The sequence below is a fragment of the Notechis scutatus genome, chromosome Z (genome assembly GCF_049901735.1).
Source record: "Notechis scutatus isolate UNSWTSFEM ecotype Mainland chromosome Z, rNotScu1.2, whole genome shotgun sequence".
Classification (NCBI taxonomy): domain Eukaryota; kingdom Metazoa; phylum Chordata; class Lepidosauria; order Squamata; family Elapidae; genus Notechis; species Notechis scutatus.
The window spans coordinates 48,162,023-48,182,740 of NC_142025.1; the positions used below are offsets into that span (position 1 = coordinate 48,162,023).

General features: G+C 34.9%; 1 protein-coding gene across 1 annotated transcript in view; it reads right to left on the reverse strand.

Moving 5' to 3' along the window:
- LOC113424622 (macrophage mannose receptor 1-like) overlaps positions 1 to 20,451 on the reverse strand; it is a 69,759-nt gene extending 49,308 nt beyond the window's left edge. The window contains exons 1-12 of the mRNA XM_026686400.2: positions 20,328 to 20,451; positions 19,420 to 19,821; positions 18,891 to 19,064; positions 16,156 to 16,320; positions 14,999 to 15,112; positions 14,108 to 14,251; positions 12,066 to 12,248; positions 11,551 to 11,708; positions 3,307 to 3,420; positions 2,546 to 2,661; positions 801 to 949; positions 496 to 695 (exon numbers count right to left, since the gene is read on the reverse strand). Coding sequence (XP_026542185.1) covers positions 496 to 695; positions 801 to 949; positions 2,546 to 2,661; positions 3,307 to 3,420; positions 11,551 to 11,708; positions 12,066 to 12,248; positions 14,108 to 14,251; positions 14,999 to 15,112; positions 16,156 to 16,320; positions 18,891 to 19,064; positions 19,420 to 19,821; positions 20,328 to 20,388 — 1,980 coding nt within the window. The 5' untranslated portion in view covers positions 20,389 to 20,451. The remainder of the gene's footprint in view (positions 1 to 495; positions 696 to 800; positions 950 to 2,545; positions 2,662 to 3,306; positions 3,421 to 11,550; positions 11,709 to 12,065; positions 12,249 to 14,107; positions 14,252 to 14,998; positions 15,113 to 16,155; positions 16,321 to 18,890; positions 19,065 to 19,419; positions 19,822 to 20,327) is intronic.
- Between the last annotated feature and the right edge of the window lie 267 nt (positions 20,452 to 20,718).

Sequence of the window (20,718 nt, forward strand, 5' to 3'; positions counted from 1 at the left end):
TACCTTCTGAAGAAATTTGGATGGATTCAACTAAACTACAATCCATTTTGTCTGGCTGTTGGCGGGCCGCGCCAAGATTCAAACGCTACAACACTATCCATTGGTTATCCGGATAGCAGCTTACTCTATAAAAGAGTGACTGCTAGCCGGGTTTTTTTTGTCTCTGTTATGCTTGAGAATAAAGAGCTCAAGTTCCAAGGTTTACAGTCTGGTCTCCGTTCATTAACCCATGCCTCAAACTTAACAGATAAAATGGCCAAAGATGTGCTGGCTGCAAAGGAACATGACCAGTTTCCATGTTCTCTATTATTCCTTCCTTGTTCTTCCTATCACTCTATTTCCTTTTCAGAGGAGGGTTAAACATGGCTGAAGGGCACCAAATTCGCCCTGGAGGAGAAGCTGGGAGGCTGCTGCAGTATCTGGCTCTTGACCTGGCCTGTCTCAAAGGGCTGGTTGACCAAGCCAATGTTTTGACTCCAAAACAAGCTGACCCACCTTGAAGCAGACATTCCTCGTTGGACTTGCAGTCCATCCTTCAGGACATGGGGGAGGGGGCGTTGTTCTCAGGATTGGAGGAGGCGTCACCCCTTCAGCCAAATGCTTGCAAAGGAAGGCAGCCCGCTCCTCACAATTGACAACATCCCACAGTCCAGCAGCTTCTCCTGTTCTCATGGCAACGCAGCCAGGATTTGGGCCTGGCAGAATGGAAGACCAGAGCCAGTTTAATGCATCTCCATAGACAAGCTAAACAGGATAAAAGCTTTCCTACTAGGATGTATTTGCTCTGACAGACTCCATACCAGGCATTTTTGCATTCCAGTGAGTGAACTGAATTGTATCTCCATTGGTCCAGTTGAAAGTTCCTGGATTCTCTACATCTGAAAGGCCAATCCAGAAATATTTTTCAGGACGGTGTCCAATTTGGCTAGTCAGGAAGGCCTGCTCAAATCTGTGGTAAAAATAATTCAAATCAAGATGGTCTCTGATTTTCTCCATTTTCAGATTCTGCAGATGGTTAACCTTAGGCCCAATTTACACTTTTACTAGTCAATCCATTTCAAAGGATTATTGAGAAAATAGGAGGCAGGAGGATTCAGTACAAAGGATTATTGAGAAAATAGGAGGCAGGAGGATTCAGTACATTTTTATATTTTAAAAAGGTAGGATAAAATCAGCATTATCATCATCATCACCTCAGATCTGAAAGTACAACACTAGATTTACAGATTCCTGATCAGAGCTAAGGAGTCTGCTCCCATAACATGCGTTAAGGCTAGCAGGACTGGAGTTGAATCTTTCTTACAGCAAAGACTACAGTGCAGTATTCTGAAGATTTAGAATAAGGACAAGTCTCCATCTTACTAAAGCCTTTTAGTAAAGGCTGCCTGAGGCAACCATCCCCAACCATGGCCAATGGTAGAGCCTGCCCAATCTCTGCTACAAGTAAAAAAAGACTCTCTTGATCTAGTTGTCTGACCAAGACTGCAATTGCATTGTAACATTCTCTTCAGCAGTATTTCCCAATTTTGGTAGTTTTAAGGTTGTGACTTCAACTCCCAGAATTACCTGTCTGCTTGCAGAATTCTGAGAGTTGAAGTGCACATATCTTAAGGTCGCTGAGTTTGGGAAACACTATTCACAGCAGTGGTTTCCATATTTTTCACACTTCCTTATTAGTTGAAAAATTAAATATGTACCTCAATATATATGTTTATTTGTAAATTATATTTGTGTACTGTGTTACTAGTGTATCACATGCATTATAAAACATAAATGTATATTATACTTTGTCTAAATGTATATTATACTTTCTATATTCTGCATATTAAATTTTAGTTGCTAATTTATTTATTTTTAAGAAACAATAGTCATCCTAATATTTTCTTCTAAAATAGATCAAGTATATGCATCCCAAATTGGAGAACACTGCTCCAAAGACTTCTTCATAATATATTAATATATCTTGAACACTATAAAAGAATTTGGAGCAGGTGTTGCAGAAAGGTGCTACATTTTTATTCCTAAACATCATGAAGCACTTTTGGAAATTGAAGCACTACAGTGCTGAATTAAATATTAAAATGCATCCTGGAAAATATTTATTTTGAGATATTCATTAATAACAATAGCAATTAATAAATCAATAAACCCATATAAAATTCAAGTAAACCAAACTTTAGATACTATCTCAGATGAACTCATGTAAAATTAAAGTGAAAAACTAGGCATAATTAGGAAAAATGAATAATTAACAAACATCAAAATAAAATAATACAGTACTTTTGCAAGTAGGCAGTTATATAAATTTTTATATATAAATAAATAATAAATAATTTAGAATACAGGAATAAAATATCTGAAAATATTTTATTTATGCCCAGATAAAATGTTCTTTTCATGTCTATCACCAGGTCTCACAGCACAGTTTATGTTAAAGGAAATGAATTTTAAAAGGAGGTAGACATAGGAAATCTGTTTAGTGTTTTCTTTGCTAATATAGATGCATAATATAATATTTTGTTCTGTCTCTTTCACCATATTTTACCTATTCTCCACAGAGATCAGAAATCCTTGGTTTGTTTCACAAGATGTCTTTGCTTCTGAAAATGTTGCAGGTGTCCTTCCAATTAAGTAACAATAGAAACCATACCTTTTCCAGCCCTGTTGACATAGCATATATACACATATAGAACAATATTAGCCTGAATTTATTGATTTATTTCTCACATTTTTATCCTATCCCAATCTATAGACTCTCAGATTCATTAAGTTATCCTGATGAAAAGGCAATTTTTAATTAATTTAAGTTCATATTTTATGTGGGGAAAAGTGATAGTCTTACTATTCTATAGTATCTTTTGAACCCAAAATCTAAAAAGTGCTATGAAATAAATGCGAATAGACATACATTTATAGCATTCAACTTCTGTGTCAATAGCTTCAGATTTGTTTAATTTTATAAGAACATTGCTGCAATTTGGATGTCCAATTATTATGGCAAGTACAAATCAACATTTTTCAGTTTCAGTTTTCGCCCAATCCAAATACATTTCTATTCAGCAAAAAAAAAAAAAAAAAATCAAAATGTGTTCCTTCTGTTTATCCATTATCTCAAGTAGCTTTTCTTTTTCGTCATATGATAAAGACAAATAACTTGTGTTATTATAATATTGCAGGAAAAAAAATCTTTCTATCTATGTGGTTCCTGAGAGTCAACACCAGCGTTAGGATGATATTCCCAAAATTTCATAAGAGGCTGAATAAGTATTATAAAAGATCAACAGCTTCACAATTATTGAGGCTTACTTTTTGGCACTTTGGATCAGCAACTTCATCTATTCCAGGAAGAAATTCTGAAGGCTCTTTTTTACAGATGTATCCTAATTCCTCTTCACAAAAATGATCTGCCCAGTATCCATTCTGAGGATGGAAAGGTGAACAAACTTTACTGAAAAGAATCTACTACTTATAGCCTGTCCTATTTTTTTTATGGTTTGTATTGTCATTTTTGATTTTATCTTCCTTTTTTCATGAGCTGGATTACTGCATATTACTTGTTATAGCTTCATTTGTCTAAAATCTGCAGTCATACTAACATCTTGCAAAAAGATGTATGTAAAATAAGTGGGAAATTGTAAACATAACTTTTCACCTATAAAAATTAAATTATTTCAAAATATAATTCATAGATATTACCTCAAGTTTCTAAAATGTAAAATATAATTGTAATTTTTCATAAATAAACAGCCATATAAAAGTTTATCTAAATTTAGCATGCCTAAGCTTTTGTTCTTTAGTCAATGCAGGTTAAAAGTTTATTCCCAATCTTGATAAAGAAATTTGGCTAATATCTATAAATATAAATAGGCTAAACTCCCCAGCTAAAAGAAAATAAATACTTAAAAGATTGATCAAAGAAAAATTAGATTTTGTTTGCCTACAGGAGGTACACATAAAAGATCAGCACAGGGATTGTCTAGAATACTCCAGGTTAGGAAAGCTATATACTGCTCTAGCAAAAAATAAACGAAGAGGGATAGCCGTTTACATAAATGTAAGTTTAGAAGCAAAGCTAAAATACACAGATGGGAATGGAAGGATCCTGATAATTGAATTACAGATTGGACAAAAATTATGGTATTGGTAGTAATTTATGCCCCAAATGAGAATAAAAAAGAATTTTATAAGACACTACATGAAAAAATTGTAGAAATAGAATATGATAATATATGTGTTGTAGAAGTTTATTACGCGGTGGTAGACCTAAGGAAAGATTATATAGGTAAATTGGCAAGAAAAAGAAAAAGAAAACATTACCAACCACATTTTTTGAAATAACACAGGAATTAAATTTGGATCAATGGAGGAAGATAAATCCTAAAAGACGGTAATACACTTTCTACTCAAGCCCACACAAATCATGGTCCCATCTGGATATGGCCTGGATGAATTGAGAATTAGGAAACAAGGTGGATAAGATAGAAATCATGGCAAATACATGGGCTGACCACAACCCATTAATAATAATTTGGAAATGATGCGAAAAAAATGAGATGATGGACATTAAATTCCCAAATTTTAAATGAAAAAATATATATTTTGAGGACAAAAAAGGAAATGGAAACGTTCTTTGAGGAAAATTTAAATCAACACACTTCACTTCAGACAGTATGGGATACAGCAAAAGCGGCCCCTAGGGGTATTACCATAGCGTATACGGCAAAAAGAAATAAAGAAACGAGGCAACGGCAGGAAAAATTAACAACAGAGATTAGAGAATTAGAATATAAGTGACAAAGAGAACCTCAAACTGAAGAAGTGAAAAATGATATGGTTTTAGCTAAACATAAATTAAATATGGTGAACCAAGAGGAGAGGGTGAGAGACTTAAAAGCAGCAAAACAAAATTTCTTTGAACATGCTAATAAATCAGGAGGGTGATTAGCCCATAGATTAAAAAGAAAGAAAGGAAAAGAAGCTGACTCAGGAACTGGAGGATGAAAATGGAGAGATACAGTATAAAATGACAGGAAAAAGAGACTAATTCAAAATTACTTTGAAAGACTATATGACGAAGATAACATAGACATAAATAATATAGAACAATATCTGTAAAAAACTAGTCTGGCAGAATTAAGAGAAGACCAAAGAGAAATACTAAATAGAAAGATAAGAGCCATAGAATTAGAAGGAGTGGTAAAAAAATAGAAGAGTAATAAAACCGCAGGGCCAGATGGAATTCTGGCAGAGGTATATAAATGTTTGTATGAATGCTTTGGAGATATATTGTTGGAAGTGTACAATGATGTATTAGAGCTATCAAAAATACGAGATTCATGGATTGAAGCTTACATTTCCCTTATCCCAAAAGAGAGTACAAACAAATACATCAAAAATTACAGACCAATCTCGCTGTTAAATGCCAACTATAAAATCTTTACCACAGTAATGGCAGAAAGGCTGAAGATAGCGCTAAATGAAATAATATGTCCAGACCAGAATGGTTTTTTGCCAGCAAGACAAATTAGAAATAATGTAAGACATTTTAGAATATTATGAAGCACATCCTGGGAAACAGGCAGCACTAATCTTTCTGGATGCTCAGATAGCATTTGATAACCTTAATTGGCAGTTCTTGATCCAACAAATTAAAAGTATTAAATTTGGAATAAAATATGAAAAACTGATTAGGACAATATATGCCAGGCAAAAAGCTAGAGTGATGGTAAATGGAGATTGCACTGAAACATTTAAAATTTTAAAAAGAGTATGACAAGGTTGTCCTATGTCACCTCTGCTTATCATATTAATGATAGAAGTATTCTAACCAAAATAAGGCAAAATGAGGAAATAACAGGATTAAAGATCAAAAATCAGGAATATAAAACCCAAGCATCCACGGACGATTTAGTGTTCACCATTGAGGAACTGATGGAAACAGGGATAAATTTGTTAAGGGAAATTTCAAAATATGGACTAGTGGCAGGACTAAAAATTAATAATCTTGTAGCATTTTTACATTAATTCATGCTTTCTTTCCCAACCAAATAAATTTAAGCACCATTCTATTCAATTGTTCAAAGAATTTTCAATCTAATTTTATGGGGATTGTCTGAAGTAAGTATAACAATTTTGGTATGTTCATTTTTATCATGGCAATTCTACCTGATAAATGATAAAAACAAAAATGTTAGTAAAGAACTCAACAGAAAAACAAAAGAAGGGATTAGAAAGAGAATTGAGACTAAAAGTGGGGAAAACATTAAATATTTGGGGATTTGGCTTACAGGTTAATGTTCGACCATAAAGGAAGATAATTATAAGAAATTGATGTAACAATGCAAAAAAGATTTAGAGAACTGGAAAAAGCTGAAATTATTGTTGATGGGTAGAATTGCCACATAAAAATGAACATACTACCAAAATTATTATACTTATTTCAGACAATCCCCATAAAATTAGATTGAAAATTCTTTGAACAATTGAATAGAATGGTGCTTAAATTTATTTGGTTGGGAAAGAAAGCATGAATTAATGTCTTTGAAGAATTGAATAGAATGGTGCTTAAATTTATTTGGTTGGGAAAGAAAGCACGAATTAACATAAAAATGCTATAAGATAGCAGAAGTGGAGGTGGCCTAGGACTTCCAAAATGGGAACTATATTATCAGGCAGCGGGATTACTCTGGATTAAAGATTGGATAAACTTTGATAATAAGAGAATATTAATAATTGAAGGGAATGATCTTCACACAGGATGGCATGCCTTCCTGTGGAATAAATGAGAAAAGATACATTCATATTTCATATACATTCATATTTAGGGACTCATTAATAACAATATGGGAAAAGATAAGGAAGAAGCACTATATTAAATTACCAGATTGGGTGTCACCAATGGAAACAATGATCTACCCAAAAACAATGGAGAAGAAAAAGAAGATTAGATATAAGGAATTATTAGATAATCAGGGGAATTTAAAAACAACTGAAGAACTAAAAAAACAAAGTATAGTTATGGATTGGTGCCCATATTTGCAGATAAAAACGGGGCATAAAAAAAATATGGAGGAATTTGGAATAGAAAGGGAACCCCAACTTCAAGACCAAATTTTGATTGGTAAAGAAGAAAAATTTATCACTAGAACATATAATTATTTACTTAAAGTAGAAATGGAAGAAGTAGTTAAAGGCCCAATGATCGCTTGGTCACAAAATGTAGGACACAGTATACAGTTAGAGGATTGGGAGAGAATTTGGATCAAGAACTGCAAATTAACCTTATCAATAGCATATAAAAAAATTTAATCAAGATGTTTTACAGATGGCATTTGACACTGGCAAGATTGGCCAGAATATATTCGAATATGAAACCGCAATGCTGGAAATGTAAGCTTACGGATGGAACATAGTATGGTGGCAATGACAATGCCCCAAAGCTAAAAAAAAATACTGGGAAAAATTGAGGAAATTACAAGAAATTACAGGGTATGATATTGGATTTAAACCAGAAAGATTTTTGGGGGGGATAATGAAAGAAAATTTAAAGAAACATATCCAATATGTCGCATAACACATAATAACAGCGACAAGAATTGCTTATGCCCAGAGCTGGAAAGTAGATGGGGTACCTTCTGAGAATATGGTAATAAACAAAATACTTGATTGTGCTGAGATGGATAGGCTTACGAGGAAGTTGAAAGGTAAAGAGGAGTCTGAGTTTTATGAGGTATGGGAAATGTTGTATATATGATTAGAGAATTGAATTGTAAATATAAATAATGCTTGGCACAGTACTGTTAAAATGTAAATGAATATGTATTTTGAAAATAAAAAAATAAAAGTTTATTCCCAATCTTCTGAAAAAAATAGTCAGTTGAACTCAGAATTTGTTTCTTCGTTTACTTATTTATTAGAATGTAATATACTTTAAAGCAGGGGTGGGATTCTACCGGTTAGAACCCCTTGTTAACTTTCTAAGTATTTCGGAGAACCGGTAGTTAGAAGCAATCTCTGTTTGTATTTTTCCATCCTTATTACAGTCTTGGCAGAGAGCCTAGACTTCCTGTCTCTGGAGCTTCTGAGGCTTTCTTAAAGGGGAAGGGTTGCTTTAAGATTTTTAAATGCTGCTGGGAGGAAATACTTCCCTGGACAATCAGCACTTTGAAGAAATAATTGAATAATGAAGCAAAGCTTTTAGTGATAGGGAACCAAGATGAGTGACATTCTGCAAGGCTTCTTGGCTAGCTAGAAAGATTAACATTCAAATCTGAGTTTACATACTCTTTCTGAATTTTGGTCTAAAACTGATTTTTGGTTAAGGTTAATTCTGTGCTTGGTGCCGTTTAATCCTGTGTTTATTGATGGGATCATTTTCCCTATTCAGCTTCAACAAGCAACAGTTACTGTTGTAATTTAATTATTTGTATTGTGTTTGAATTTTTTCTTGCCTCATGGTTTTTTTTTCTATTTGGGGAGGGGTCTTCCTTCACTGCTTTAATATTATCTGGCACTGTCTTTTGGGGGTATACTTTTAAGAGGCAGAATGCAAGCTTGGCACTGATTTTTTTTTTACTGCCTTTCTGGGGGGCATGTGACCTTTCCTTAAATCTGGGTGATTTCCTTAGGATATCTTGTGAGGTGAGTGAGACCAGCTGGTATTTTTAAGTGTTCAAATGGATCTAAGGATTGCTTCTTCTGGAGAGCTTAAATGACCTCTCTGCTAAAGGATTTCACTTTATGAGGAAGAGTTGGCTGCTTTATAGTTATCACTGCATTTTAAATATTTTCATTCCTCAAGATGCTCTGGCACCCTGCCTGATTTGTAACTCCGGCTTGCAGGTGTTTTTAATCTAATGATTGGTATTTAGGGCAGCTTTTTGCAAGCAAAGAAGCTTTTTGTATTTTTGTATAGGTAATCCTTGAGTTACAACAGTTCATTTAGTGACCATTCAAAGTTACAGTGGCATTGAAAAAAGTGACTTATGACCATTTTTCACACTTATGACCGTTGCAGCATCCCCACTGTCATGAGAGGTCAGGCGAGGAGAAGTGCCCCTTGACATGAGTGATGTCGAATTGGCCATGCCCAGCCCTCTGTAGCCCTCCCCGTACCGCCTTGTAGCTGCCTGGGCCTCGCCCTGCTCTCTCCAAGGCTCTCCAGGCCTTGGAAACTGGCAAAAAACACTTGCTAAGCAGCTGGCCATTAAGTGAGGACCTGGTCATTAAGCGAGGACCATTTGCATTTGGTTTGCCAGTCACATGGCCACCTCTCCAGGGCTCCCCAGGCCTTGGAAACTGGCAAAAAACACTTGCTAAGCAACTGGCCATTAAGCGAGGACCAGTTCATTAAGCGAGGACCACTTGCATTTGGTTTGCCAGTCACCTGGCCACCTGTTTGGGCCTCACCCTCCCCTCTCCAGGGCTCCCCAGGCTTTGGAAATTGGCAAAAAACACTAGCTAAGTAACTGGCCATTAAACGAGGACCTGGTCATTAAGCAAGGACCACTTGCATTTGGTTTTCCAGTCACATGCCCACGCCCACCCCAGTCACCTGACCACCTAGCCATGCCCACCGCAGTCACATGACCACCTCGCCACTCCCAGTCAGCAAGCCACTCCCACCCCAGTCACATGACCACCAAGGCACACCCACAAATTAGGCCACGCCCACAGAACCGGTTGTTAAGAAATTTGAATCCCACCCCTGCTTTAAAGCAAAGTATTAGTTACATAGTAGCAATACTACAAAATATGAATGGACAGTTAAAGGATCTCAGGGTCAATGAGGCTTCTGAATGTTTGTTTAGCAATTTCCAGAGCCTTCTCAAATTACAAAACTGTAGAATAAACTAAAAAGTAGGATTTATGTTTCTTTTTTAAGTCAAGATTTTTATTCCAAACACAGTTCATGAGTATGATTAATCCTGCTTACTTTACGTAATTAATCTATTTATTACTATCCCACCAAACCATTATATTTACTAGTATCTCCTCAAGCCATTATGTGATATCCTTAAACACAAAAGCCCATCCTTTCTTTTTAGACTTAAATACCCTTAAGTATTCATTCCTAACTCTGATAAATAATATTTTTACCAAAGCACATTATTAAACAAAAATGCAATAATTATCATCAATAGAATCAGTTCAATACTCACAGAAACAAAATAAGCGAATATTAATACTAAAAAATCAACACAACAATATATTTAAAACAATATTCTGGGATGAGCTCCAGAATATACACATCAACAATTATTTAAAATAGGAATTAATTCAGAACTGTCAGATAAATTTAAGTGGAACCACCAAACTTTATTTTAACTCACTAAACTAAATTTAAAAAGTCTCTAATCCCCTTTTAAAGACTTGAAAATAGGTGTATTATAGAAAATTTCTTATCATATGTGACGGCCTTGTAAGTAGCTAAATCATATCGGATAAATATGACAATGCAGAAAATATTTAAAATACAAATATTAATGAAATCTGAAGCCTTTCTTCCAGATATTATGGATAAATGGATAGAAAATCGCTTTGGGACATTATTTTTCTACATAGTGATCTCTGCTACTATTGTTTATGCTAAGCATTTGAAGGAAAAGGGATGCCAACTATTAAAGAGTAGACTTTAAAATTGATTGTAATGGCAGAAATGGCAAAATTAACTGTATTGATTAGAGTCAATAGATTAGAAAGTTTATAAGAGATGGAAGCCATTTGTGAATTTTCTCTGTGTCAAATACAATAACAAATGGTTAACAGAAGATTTTGAAGATTAGTTCTACCTTTGGGGTTACCTGTTGACTGTTTTTATTTATATTGTGAACAGAGGTTGGGTCAATTGGATTGCTATATAGATTCCCACATCAGAGACTTTAAAAAATGTAACATAGTATTTTTATCAAATATAGATGGGAAAGTTTATAATTATTTGTAGATCTGTTATGTAAGGGTAGGCAAACCCATCAGGTACTTTTGATATATTTGTCAACATTCAGCCAGGATGGACTTTCTATGTTTGATGTCAGTGGGAATGATGTATTTGTTATTTTTTTTTATACAAATGTGTTATTTTTAATTTTTATCATTCATGTCAGATGCTTGGAAGTTTCTTCTTCTACTTCTTTGTTTGTATTTTAACTTTGGAAAACATTTTTTTAAAGAAAGCAGGATTTCTTCAATCATAGAACTCCTGGATCCATTAAATTAGAATTATTTGCCAACCCATATTGAAAAATAATACAATACTAAAATCCTATCCAACAATTCTGAGAAGGCTAGCTGCAGCATATACATCAATTTTAATTTTTAGTAAGATAAATATCAATAACTCATAAAACAAAAGTTCTTTAGGAGTTCTCCATAACTTTTAAATATGGAAAAGATTCTGGAAAGGAAAACGTTTAAGAACCATTGATTTATAGAATAAATTATGTTATGGAATAAGAGATTGTATCAAATAAATTTCTAGACACAAATTTTATCCAAGAGAAAACTGAAGAGAAAAAATATCTCCCCCAGGCAATTAAGGGTCTTTATTGTTACCTTCCCACTCATGATAACACAGTCTTCCTGCACGTTACTTATAAGTGTGGGTTCTCCTTTCTGCCATCTGATGAATCTCACTGTAGTACCATCACTCCATTCAAAATATGAAGAAGTCTTCTGGTCATTTAGGCCTATCCACAAATTATCTGTTGATTCTAAAAGATAAATTTATTTTATTCATTTGCTCTCAAATGTAATGAATGAAGTCCAGAGGTTGTATATAATCCTCCATTGATATAACTCTGTATTATGTTGATCAGGATATAAGAGAATCTATATGTGACATAACTGCCTGGAAAATGTCTGTGCTAAACTGCCACGGATGTATGCAGCAGTTGTTGCATCATTTAAACCACACAAGCTGAGTAGATTTTTTACAAATATTTTAAGGCCTAAATAAACACTTTTTTCCCCTTGTGATACCAACGTCAGCAGCTATTCCTTTCTTTTCCTGGAATCCATGTACCCACAGAGTATATGAAACAGGAAATAAGCCTTCTAAATATACTTACTATAGCCAAGCTGAGAAAAAACAAAGCTGTATTCCTCAATGTCATGTATACTTAGTAAATGTCCACCATCCTTTTGGCAGGAGACTGAGGCATCCTTCCATGTTTTGCGATCTCTGTTCAGACGGTAGCAATGCTTTGCATATCCAACCCAGTCACCTGGACATTTAATTGGCTTAAGATCATCTAAAAAGACAGTAATTATATGTACACCATCAAGAACTGGGAATGGAGGGTGGGAATCTTGATCTCGTATTATGATATAATTAATTCAATAAATAAAATTTAGTTAAAGCAAATCTGAAAATCCATCTTAAAGATAAAGGTAATTTGTCCATTGTCGTGAGGACATTTTCTAGAAGTGTCATTAAAATCTACTATAATCAGACCTAATTTTAGTCTAATTTTTCATGAATTAGATGTACTAAAGTAGCAATTTTTGTGTCCTACATCATTATTTAAATATTCTAAAATTATTAATGCTTTACAGTACATGTTAATTGGAATACCATATATACTCGAGTATAAGCCGAGTTTTTCAGCCCATTTTTTGTGCTGAAAAAAAAACCCTCGGCTTATACTCGAGTCAGATTCCCCTCTGAAAAAAATGGTGTGGAGCTCCGGAGCTGGGCAGCCGCTTCCCTACTTCCGTGTTTCCTTTGCAACTTTTAAGCATGGGGTAATTGGAAGCAGAAAAGTTCTTGCATGAGGATATATTTTTCTTTTTTAACTGTTTTTAGGAAAGACCCACCGTCATGTGAGAATGCTCAGACACGAAATCTATCCGCCCGAAAATAAGTGTGTGGGGGGGAATTTTAACAGAGGGAAGATGTAGGGAGAAGGCAAAAGCGACGGAAGATCCTTCAGGGAAACTGAGGGGGAGACTCACCCTTGGTCCAGATGAGCCCCCTTCCCTGCCCCTAAGGAAGCAGAGGCAGCCAGCAAGGGCAGGCAAGCTCCACTTCACGGACTCCGTCCGTCCTCGCTCCACCCACCCACCCACCCACCCAAAGCCACGAAGTCCCCCAATCGCGCATCCCAGAATCGCCCTCCCCTCAGGGGGCAGCAACAACGCCCGGTTTTTCCCGAGACAAGAAGCTCCGCCGTGCAATGAAAGCGCCCTGGCTCTAGGCTCGCGGGCTCAGAAAACAACGCGAGCCGAGGTGGCTTCGGCTCCGCTTGGCTTCTCCAACATCCGGGCGCCGCCCTGTTCTATGTGCCGGGCCGGCAAGTCCGAGCAGCCAGCGCGCGTGGAGCAGGGCGGCGCCGGAGATCATTGGCTGCCTCTTTCGCGGACGGGAGGCCTCCCCCAGCTGGCCAGCTGCTCTCCTCCTTCTCTGCCTGTTTGTTCTGTGTGGCCGAGGAGGAGGAGACCGGCCGGCTGGTTGGGGGAGGCTTTCTCTGGTCATAAAGGCAAACTGGTTGGCAAGCATCCAAAGTTCAATCACATGACTGTCGGCGTATGTGTGACATTTTATGAAGGCCAGAAGTGCTTTACACGACCCATTCTGGTCTTGTCTTAATTTAAATGATTATTAAGCAAGTGGTTGTAAATCAATGACTAGCTGCAGATTAGGACATTTCCTATGTATGCATACCTTTAGCCCTGCAAATCTTCAGGCTTTAATTCATCTAAGAAGAGTGCTACATTTTATATCAAAATGTTCTGAAATAAAACTGATGCAAAATGCATTTTTAAAAATTTCCTCAGGATATTAGATAATCAAACTAATGATGAAAATTCAGCATTTCCCCCACCCCCAGCTATAACAGTAGGCATGTATATAAGATTTTTAGGTTGCCTTGTTTCCTGCCACTGGGTGGACCACCTTGGCCCAAGCAAAATTATTTCTGCATAATGTGCATTCAGAATTTGAATCTCTGCTTGTTCTCCACCTCAGATAGATCTATTCTATCACATTACTCTGGGACCCAAAACCATCACTAGGAAAATAATTTTAAAAATGTTATCTGTGACATGTGTGCCTTGCATATTAGCGAAATAATATTTATTCAGTTAACTTAATTTCCAGTTTGCAATCTACCTGAAGAAGGTCCAGGTGCCTGTATTGAAGAGTTCATTCTTTTACAGATGTATCCATGCTTCTTTTCACACTGACTATTTTCCCATTTGCCAATCCTACCATGCATCAATCCACAGTTTTTTCCTGTTTCAGAAGAGGGGCTACCTGTAAGAGAGAGTGATTGTCCTATCACTGTTTGATATCCAAGATGATAATATTTTTATCTGTAAACAAATCAAAACTGCTTTTTTTCCTTATCTTCAATTGCTTTTCAAGAACACGGTATCCACTTTCCAATATGTACTGTAGGAAGTCTCCATTTCTGTAGTATCTGCCTACCTTCAATCAGTGACCCATTTTGATCAGATCACAGCCAGATCAAGTCTGTATTGAGGCAGAACAATTTTTCAAGTCAAGGACATCTTCCATCTCAACTATTATGAGTGACAGGAGTTAGGTGGCACATTAGTGAGAAATGAAGCCACCTTGCATAGGCCTACGAACTCTACACAAGAGAATTATTACAACATTCAACTAAACACAGCTACTGAGTCTCTTTTCAGAGTTTTCTGTCAGGGTTAGGGCATCTTCAGGGTGCTCAAAAAATGAAGATAACAATATTGTAAGAATCAATGTTTATATATAATATACATAACACAAACATGCCAGCACACTTCTAGAGAAAGTGTCAATTAACTCAAATACATAATATATATTTCAATATTTTATATGTGCATTAATTATTAGAAGAAGAGTATGCAAAGTATTATTTTTAATGCTACCTCATCTATTTAAGAACTATTTTGGAAAGGACGATAAGAATTTCCAAATATTTTAATCTTAATATCTTTAAATGTTTACAGTTCTCTTTAGGATGTAACAAAGGCTTTATAACTGTACACAATTACCCACCTGGAGCCCAGTTGAAATATCTTAACAGTTGGTGATTAGTCCACTGCCATCCACTGTCAAAATCTGGGTTATTCAGACCAATCCAGTATTTGGTTTCAAAATCATTTGTTAATCCTATTTGAGAAAGAACATTCACATATTGATCAATTCTGTAGATCTGAGTCTGAAGACAGACAGTCAGGCAGGCATAGTACAATTCAATCTAAAGTACAACTATCATCTTTCTCTTGATCGTTAGCCATACCTTTAACATTATATGTAGTACAAGGAACATAAGAACCACTATATAGTATGACTTCAAAGCAAAAGACACACAGAGTGCAACCAAAGACATCAGCTAGCAGTTAGAAAACACAAGGAAAATTTCACTGAAGATGTTACCTAATCTGCATGAAAATAAACAAAGCGCAAAGTGCATTAAGGAGTCCTTGGTTCAACCCTGAGCTACATATATTCTCTTCTATTTATACAATGAAAATTCATTAATCTCGCAACACATGGACATACACAACCACAGTTTCCATTGGGGAACTATGAAAATTTTAGATTAAACTAAATAATAAAAAAAAAAGCCAGGGAACTCTTGAAATTTTGGCACTCAGACACATCAGCCATCAATAGGCACATAGAAATAAATTATATTTCCACATGATTCAAAAGAGACATTTAAAAGTTAAGAAGGAAACAAAAAGACTAGAACACATCCTCTTCAGCCTTAACATCCCAAAAAGAAGAAATTAAAACCAAACAATCAAACAGAAAATAATACCCTTGATGTAGGAACAATCAAGGAGAAATCAGAGTTCCAGCAACATTTGCAGAGCAAAGTACAGTTATAAACAGGGAGCAAGCAGCACTGAGGCTATTACATAGTCAGGTAAGCAAACAACCAAGCTCAAAAAGCATTAAAGATTCCACTGTTCAGCCTGAACTATTGTTAGTTATATATTAATGACTATATATTAATGACAAATCAATCAGATAAACTTTCATCTTGGAACATGTGTTTGAAAGAGTAAAATATTTTTCAGAAGGTAATTCCTCTGGAAGAAAAATGATGTTTCTTATATGAAACATTTGAAATTGCTTATTACAGATGAGAAAATATTTATTATCAGGAATGTTTTAGAAGCCTTTTAAGAAATGTTTTGTTATACCTGTCAAATATGCTTGTTCATATAGTTCGCTGATGCTCAATAATTCTGAATATTGTTGCCGACAGCTTTTTCTTGCTTCATCCCATGTTAGAGCTGAGAAGGAATTGATCTGGTAGAGATGTCCTGTCCAGTGATTTTTGACCCAGAAAAAGTCATCGTTTTCATCTGTAAGAATTATGAAAAGTAGAATCAGCTCATTAGTAGCAAAGCCCTGAGAGAATTTAAACATGTTTATTTATATTTGTATTGATTTTTATTGCATAGTTTAGTTAAGAAAAATTGCCAAAAATTGAACAAAGGCTCAGATTTTGAATGGTGCTTTGCATCATCAAGCCACACAGTGAAGCAAATCAAGTCCCTATTCTTTGCCATATAACTTCTTTGGAGAACAGAAATCTCTGTGTATGATGTATGATGAGGAAACCCAAGCACCCTTTAAATTTTCTCCTTCAGGCCATCCTTGCACAACACTGAACCATCTATCTCGTGTTTTGACTACTGCAACATGCTTGCATTTGCATTTTTTACTTGAAAATAGGTGATAGTAATTGTAGGGAGTAATCTAGTAGTCCTTCTATGAACTCCCTGTTGTAATGGAAACCAGTTGGATTTTCTTCTTTTTATTTTATTTTATTTATTTATTTATTTTATTTTTATTTTATTTATTTATTTTGTCAAGCATGCATTTGATATATATAAGTATAAACATGATTATTAATACATGAAATAGATATGAATAAAAGGGAACATTAAGACAGTGATGGTAAGCACATTGGTGCGCTTATGCACATTGCTTACAGACCTCTTAGCAATGGGGTGAGGTCAACAGTAGACAGTCTGAGGTTAAAGTGTTTGGGGTTAGTGGAAGAAACCACAGAGTCAGGTAGAGGATTCCAGGCATTGACTACTATGTTGCTGAAATCGTATTTCCTGCAATCGAGTTTTGTGCGGTTTACCCTGTTTGTATCTATTGTGTTGTCTATTGTTGAGGTTGAAGCTGAAATAATCATGGATGGTAGGACATTGTAATGGATAATTTTATATACTACAGTTAGGTCAGATGGAAGGTGGTGTAGTTCTAAGTTATCTAAGTCTAAAATTTCAAGTCTGAAGGTAAAGGGTATTCTGTTGTGAGTAGAGGAGTGGAGGACTCTTCTTGTGAAATATTTCTGGACTCTCTCGATTGTATTAATGTCCGATATGCAGTGCGGATTCCAGACAGATGAGCTGTATTCAAGAATTGGTCTGGCAAATGTTTTGTATGCTCTAGTTAGTAGTACAATATTACCGGAGAAAAAGCTTCACTAGATTAGGTTAACAACTTTTAATGCCTTTTTGGCAATGTTGTTACAGTGGGCTCTAGCACTTAGATTATCAGAGTTGAGAACTCCAAGGTACTTGACAAAGTGAGAGTAGTCTACAAGGTCTTGTCCATCCAGCTTGTATTTTATTTTTTGATTTTTCTTGCCAATATGTAAGACAGAGCATTTGTTTATTGAAATTTGAAGTTGCCACTTGTTTGACCATTCTGATACATAGTCAATGTCTTTTTGAAGGGTAGCAGTATTGTCTGTGGTGTTGAATAGTTTTACATCATCCATGAAAAGAATGCAGTTGCTTTTAATATGATCACAAAGGTCATTTATGTAAAGTATAAAGAGAGTTGGTGCTAGAATGCTGCCTTGTGGGATACCACTGTTAACACTTTCGGTTATTTTTTGGCTGACTTTACTTTTCACCAGCAGACAATTGTCACCAGTTTCAGTCTTTCTAGGTATGACACTTAGTGCTGTCCTATCCTATTTTTGTTTATTGTGAAACAAACCTGGCTGGTGGAACTTACTCCAATCCACATATTGGGATTGAAAAACAACTCAAAATTATTCAATGAAATGAAATAAAGTTATATTTAGTCACACAAGAGAATAACATCTGACCCAGGTTCAAATATTCCTCCAACCAATTATTCTCTCCTTTTAGCCTAGCTTCAAAACAGGAAAAAACAATGTAATCCTTACACCTCCAATTATTGTGTGTGTGTGTGTGTGTGTGTGTGTGTATGTGTGTGTGTGTATAAGGAAGGATGTTACAATTTTTAAGAAACTACTAATAAAGAACTTGCTGAGTGAATGTAACACTGAATATTTGTATGATTGACCAATGTAGCACTGATTTTAGAAATGCTAGCTTCCTTTCCCACTTCTCGTTCTATGAGCTAGCAAATTAGGACAAACAAATAAACAATTTTATCAATAAGATAAAATTCATTTGTCCTGGCAAGGGGTTCTTTTGGGATTTTTTCCAACATCCCAGTGTCACCTACAGCCCTGAGATCTCCTGGTTGTCTCCTCCCACCCATTGCTAATGCTATCTGGCCAGCCAATATATATATGCAACCAGCTATAGCACATAACACATCTGTAGCTACTTTAAAATAATGTACTAGTGAACATAAAATAGTCTATTGTAGAATACTTGTTTTTAAATATGTATGCTCCCAGTTTGGTCTAGTGGTTGAAGCGCAGTCCAGAAAGGGAGATTGTAAGTTCAAATCCTGCCTTTGCAATGAAAACCAGTTGGATGACTTTGAGCCAGTCACTCTCTCTCAGTCCAACTATTGTAGAAAAAAATAAGGGGAGGAAGTTACGTTGATATGTTTTCTGCCTTGAGTTGATTATAAAAATAATAAAGGTGGAATGAAAAATAAATAAATGTATCATCAAATAAGAGTTTACCTTTTACAGGACAATATCCAGTTAAAGAGTCTTTGTCCACATCTGGAGTTGTTCCACACCAAAACCGTTTGTGTTCATCATCATCAACTATGCATTCAGCATACCATTTATTCATATACTTGAAAGGAAATACGCAGGGTGCTCCCAAGGCATTGCCTTCTATAGTGAATAGAGCTATTTAAAAAAAAAAACATAGATTGAGAAGTACTGAATTGAGAGTAGAAATGCTATACAAAAATATCTCAGCATTTAGTTCTAAGACATGCATACAGTTTGTGTACAATACATGCAACCATGTTTACTTCATTCAAGGAACAATTTTCAGAATTTAGGTCTTAGAATAAATACATGCCATTTTTTTCTAAGATGATATAAAAGATAAGAATGCTACTATATTAGAGAAATACTAGGTAATCGTATCATTTGAGATTATATCTTTAGAATCAAATTTATTTAAATTTTCAGTTAAACAGATTCAAAAAAGAAGAACGGATTTAAGTAAGCAAATTCAGCAAGAAGGATTAATTACCTTCATATTTCTGGGCACACAAGCTCTTCTTTGTTTCATAGATCTTCCAGACACTTTTGGTGGAGAGGTTTTCTGATAGTATAACCCCATTCTCATGCCCATTAGCAGGATTTAAAAACAGATCTTGTTGTGCAAGGGCAAGCAGAGTGTCATTTCTGCATTCCCACTTTTGTAATGCAAGGGTTTCATTGCATGGTGACAGTGTAACTGAAACCATGTTTGATTTTGAAGGCACATTCAGGCATAATTTCACTGCCATATTCAATAATTGATAATCAGATACCCACTTAAAATTTTGCCACTCATTAAACTTGTTGCAGACATCGAAGGTGAAGGAACGAGATTCTTGAAGTTTTAGGCAAAAATGAAGATTTTCATTGTATATCAAAAAAGTGTCACTATCTATAAATGAACCAAATAATAGTAATAATACAGATTAATCAATATATAACAATTAATCAATATATAACACAGACAGATGGATATAATTTTTTTATGAATAAAATATGGTTTAATATGATTGTCTTCTTACTGTATTTTCCTATACAATTTAGACATTGAAACAATTCTCTCAGATGTTATCTATTTAAATTTAGTCCTTGCTATTATTTATTTTTATTGTAGTATACAAGCACTAGTATAGGTTTTTTAAAATAAAAGGTATAAAAAAGAGAAAAAGACTGTATAATGTTAACTTCTAAATTGTTATTTTACTTGAAATCAATAATTACAAAGATACATACTTTACTGCTAAGAAAATAACACAAGCATAACTAGAACTGTGACATTCTTTTTAACAGAATAAAAAGTATAAACAACAATAAAAAGAAATAACAATTGAATATTTTAATAATTGGAATATAAATGCATATATTTAAAAACAATTTAAATAATTGAATAAATATTACCTGACATTTGAAAATCTGGGTGAATGAGAAATAAAAAAATTAGGAATAAAAAAGTAGGCATTGTAAATGATAAAACATTCCAGAAAACTACCTGGAAATTAGGAACCAACTGAGATAGCTTCTTTTGAGGAACTCCTTTATATATAAGAGCAAAGAAGAAATAAGTATTTACTTCTGCCTCCAATCTTACGAAATGTGTATTGTAATAAGGAGTACTATAAATAGTATTTGGCTTCTATGTAAAAGACTTATTTCCACAGAAATTTCTTCAGGAATTTATAACTAACATTAAACACTAACTACTTTTATATCTACATGCCTATTAAACTACTCTCTTTGAGAATGAGAAACATTATATATGAAATGAAATAGAGAAATACGAGAGGGGGGG